The sequence below is a fragment of the Cariama cristata genome, unplaced genomic scaffold (assembly GCF_000690535.1).
Source record: "Cariama cristata isolate BGI_N322 unplaced genomic scaffold, ASM69053v1 scaffold10221, whole genome shotgun sequence".
In the NCBI taxonomy this organism is placed as follows: Eukaryota; Metazoa; Chordata; class Aves; order Cariamiformes; family Cariamidae; genus Cariama; species Cariama cristata.
Window position 1 is genome coordinate 45,726 of NW_009597533.1, and position 4,818 is coordinate 50,543.

The 4,818-nt window shown below is 38.5% G+C and overlaps 1 protein-coding gene across 1 annotated transcript in view; it reads right to left on the reverse strand.

Annotated features, from left to right (window-relative positions):
- LOC104168356 (kinesin-like protein KIF25) overlaps window positions 1–1,242 on the reverse strand; it is a gene marked incomplete at its 5' end in the record, with an annotated part of 35,544 nt that extends 34,302 nt beyond the window's left edge. Inside the window, one exon of the mRNA XM_009708924.1 lies at window positions 1,126–1,242. Coding sequence (XP_009707226.1) covers window positions 1,126–1,242 — 117 coding nt within the window. The remainder of the gene's footprint in view (window positions 1–1,125) is intronic.
- Window positions 1,243–4,818: the final 3,576 nt, after the last annotated feature.

Sequence of the window (4,818 nt, forward strand, 5' to 3'; positions counted from 1 at the left end):
GTGTGATGGAGCCCTGCTTTCCTGGAGATGGCTGAACGCCTGCCTGCCCATGGGAAGTGGGGAACAAATTCCTTGTTTTGCTTTGCTTGTGTGCACAGCTTTTGCTTTCCCTATTAAACTGTCTTTATCTCAACCCATGAGTTTTCTCACTTTTACTCTTCCGACTCTCTCCTCCATCCCACTACGGGAAAGTGAGCAAGTGGCTGCGTGGGGCGCAACTACCAGCTGGGGTTAAACCACAACAGAGAGTAAACCATCTCAATCCACTGTTATTGCATCACAAGCAGTTCTGCCACTCTACCTAACCTAAAATGTAAAACACTACTGCAAAATTTACTGAGCAGAATCACTGTAATTAGGACAGAACAGTACAGTTCAGTTGGAAGGGACCCACAACAATCATCTAGTCCAACTATACTACAGTTAAGCTACATCCTTCTGCCTGTTAAGAATCAAATTTCTTTCCTGAGATACTTTTCAGTTATTTTATGCAGGCATTCAGTGCCTTATGCCCTAAGAAAAGCTGACATTTATCAGTGTCCTTAAAAGGAACTCACTATTCTATGGAGTAACTTCAACAGAGGAAAATATTATGGTACTGGTACTGGGAGAACAGTTCCAATCTCTTTGATGCAAAATTAAGACAATCTGAGTGAGCACACAGCAAACTACTTGCTCTTGTGAGGTCTACCAGAGCAAAACTCTCAGTGAAATCAATGGAGCTCTCCAATGCTTTTTTAAAGGATCTGTCCATCTGGTTAAAGTATATCACAATTACTGTTTTTTAGGAGGTGTCTATATGATAGTCAAATCAGGGATTGCAAGGTTTTGATTATAAAAATATCTAGCTTGGGTATTGATAGCAGCCTATACATAAGATTCTGGAGCTCAGGAGCAGCCACTTTTACCAGCTTCTCAGGTGAATTTGCAGGCTATTGCAGCAAAACCCCTCTAAGTTTTAAGCTAATTCAGGCATTGCTACACTTCACTGCAAACACTACTGTGAATACAATAAAGCCACAGATCAGGTTCATATCTGACCATTTTCTGGGTTTTACTGTATTCAATAAACATGTAAATGTTTAGGGCATAGGTTATGCCTACATTATTACTAAATGTCTTTACCTTTATTGCTCCATGCAGCTGGGTTACAACAGAACTTCTCTGCAATTTCTGCTGCTGGCCATGAGCAGAGTAGAGCTGCAACACTTCATTAGTGCTTCTTCCAGCCAAACCTTGGTACTGTTTAAAAACAAAACAACACAACAAAAAAACCCCTAAATTTAAAAAAAAACAAAAACAAACCACTTTAAAGCACTCAAGTTTTGTGTGTTTTGTGTTGCATTCTGTCCCCTTTGTCCCCATAAATATTTGTAACTCAACTGTCTGATTACATGTGATGTTGTAAATACATCATTTCTTTTCTTTTACCTTTTTCTGAGTCACGTGAAGGATCACCTTGAGGTATCCGGCTAACATCACAATATTCTACTTCCTTAGGGTGGTAAACCTCAGCATCAGATTACTAAAATGCTCCTGCAGTACCGAAAACCACTTACTTATGCCTGAAGAAGATTATATTTTCCAAGAAAAGTTCTTCACTTAATCTAAACCAACCTTTTTATGTGGCTTTTTCACCTTCACAAAGCATAGTTCTTACGTGGAAAAGAAATAGCAGGGAGAGATAATTTTTAAAAAACTCTCATTTTTTGCTACAGGCTTCAAGCTCCCAGAAATTGAGACTGATTCTATACAGTGTTCATGTGTTCTTTCACTCTGACGATTTTCAAGACTTATGTTACTTAGATGCAATATTTACAAACATGCTTGACAAAAATGCATACAAGCAGTGCACCAGAATTAGTATCTCTAATCACATGTGAAAAGGTAAGTATATATCTAAGCAATTGCAGTACTCAAGCCTTATTGTTAAATAAGGTTAAGCTAGTTAAAACCTACTTCTAACATGTAATACGTTTTCCACCATCTGCACAGGTTCCCCTTGACCCCCCCATTTTTCTCAACACGAACAATAAAAGCGGAATGGCCGATTCTACTGTCATTGCAGTCAACCTCTCATCACTTCCGCTGTCAAGTTTATCTTTATTGCAAATGCTGCCTTGGTTTTGAGGTTTTCTCCATGAAAATAGTCTTAGCATTCATCAGAGTTGTTCGTAGGCCAAAACTTGCAAATCGGTGCTCATGCAGGAGAAGCAAAAAACCAACTATAAACCTTTTTATAGTCAGCTTTATAATAAACAGAAGTGAAACTGAACTACTTAACAGTGTTCTCCAAAGTGAAATCTCAGTTCTGCAATCAGATCCATTCTGGCAGACTTGGCTTTGTGTATGGAAGCCTGCAGGCTCAGGACCTCAAGGACTGCTAACAAAAGCAAGGGGCATGCAGGTAGACGAACACATTTCCAAATAGGCAAAAGCAAGTCTACAGAGAAAAAAAAATCTGACTTCTTATGTTCCATAACAACCCCTACAATATGCTGCTAGGATAATAACATACTGGGCTGCAGAAAACAGTGGCAGTGCTGATATTCGTGATTGTCTTAAGGATAAAAGCAAGGGAAGGTCTGTAGCAAGAGGTAATTTTTTATTAGACTGATGCAACATATAGACAAACATTTACACTGCAAATCCTAATTTGTGGCTATGCTCCTAAGTTTGTCTCCAAAGCTTCCTAACTCACTTCAGCCAAAACAAATCCAATTAGCTCGTACAAGTTAAGAATTAGACCTCTGTTAACCCTGGTCACTGTGCCTGGACTTGTTATAGCTCAATCACTCAGGCAGCTCCACCAGCAGATCTGAAGGGTCAGTTGATTGATAGCCGAGGGCAGCAGCTTTTTTCACCAGCACAGATGGTGAAATATTGGAAGATATGGTGCAACATTGCACAACCTTGAATTCATCTAATTAAAATTTGTATTCTTTTTAATAGACTCTTCAATTGAGGTAAAACCATTTCACAGGTGTCTGTTTAGCTCATGTTTTCAGATTGCTGGGGCGAACTAACCAAGGAGAAGCAAAAGTCTTAAGTATACTTAAATAACTGCCTGAATAGAAACATCAGTGCAAGGTTAATTGCAAAATATTTCCATGAATCATTTGATGTTGTTTCTGACTGATGGTGGTAACACTGCCACGCTCCTCATGTGTCTGCAGATGCTCGTATGTTCCAGCACCTTTTGCAGTAAAATGAAACAGTGCTGCATATGGAAAACAAGGCTTCATTATCTAATACTCAGATAACTTCTTCCTACATCTGATGCACCTTACTGACTAGAATAATTGATTTCTTACGCTTATGAGGGTAAAAAAATATCAGCTGAAACACTTGAGGTTTTTGGTAAATACTATAAAGCAGAACAAAAATAATAGAAACATTTTCTCAGAATAAATTATAGTATTCTGCTGCATACCTAGCAAAACTAATTTCAGATGTACCATCTGCTTCCAGTCAGGTTTTGAAAAATGTTAAACCCACTTTAATCCACAGGTGTTAACAAACTCACAGGGAGGGCAAATGGCTTTCCTGAGGTCACCCAACCATTTAGTGTTTCAGCCCAGATTAGAAACTCTTGGCCAACAGTCGGTATCACAAGTAATACTCACAGCTGGCTCTGTTCTAGCAATATAGAATGACATTCAAAATTCTCTAAATCTCTGAAATCCTACCTTTGAAGACCCCAAACATTATCACATGCTGCTCCTTGTTTCAATAATGGTCTAGGAACAACATATGCTTCTGTAGAAGGATATAAGAATATGAGGGCATCCAGTTGTTGCTGTATGCTCTGTGACCGACTTCTGCAACAGTACAGCCTTTTCTAGACAAGTGTAACACTAGTGCTATGAAGACACGCAATAGGGCATCTCTGGTAAGCTACTCATAATGAAAAGTCTTTCCTGCACTCTGTGAACAGTCCTTTTCACAGCATCCTCCTAATTATGTCTAAAAAGTATTCCTTCAAAATCTACCCTTGTCTTTTAGATAAACATTTACCCTACAAGCAGAAAGTGATATTCCATATTTAATGCTTGCAGAGTCATTCCCTCAGTTCATTTTTATAGATTTAAAACAATGGCAATTATTTAAAAGTATGTCAACTTCTAGTTACTTAATCAGTCTACCATTACTGCTACCAGTTATGATTTAAAAAAAAAAAAGAAAGAAACAAAGAAATGCTGAGCCTTAATCCCTTCATAGATTTCCCCAACAGGTAAAGAGGCTGCAAAACCTGAAAATAGGAAGGCATATTTCAGTGTCTTATTCTTCTATTTTCATAAGAAATCTTTTTGGAAAAATAAACAATAGTTACCTCTGCAAGTTTTAGATGAAGAGCAGCATTTTCAGTTTCCAGGACAACTATTCTTTCTTCTTTGGTCTAAGGAAGAAAACCCACCCAAAACCACAACAGTAAAAATGAAATAAACATGAGTCGCATGAGTGTTATTTCATGATGATAGTTTTTATTACTATATTCCCCTTTCTCAACCTTCCAAAATCAAAAGACTACCTACCCCCAATCCCTCAGCAAAATATTTGTCTACAAGCACATAAAAATCAGGATAAACTCTTAATACTCCTTTATTTCCCATACCTTCTGTCATTTCACCTACGTACGTACAAAACTTTAACTACTTTTGCATTACAAAACTACCTCCTGGCGTTTTCCAGACCTATGGTCTTTAGAGAAGCGCTACTTTATTTATTTCTAAATAACCACACCAGTTTCCAGTTCCAAGGCTGCAATGGTCTCAGGGCAAGAGTCCCTCAGGGCCGCTCCCGCCGCCGCCCGCGGGG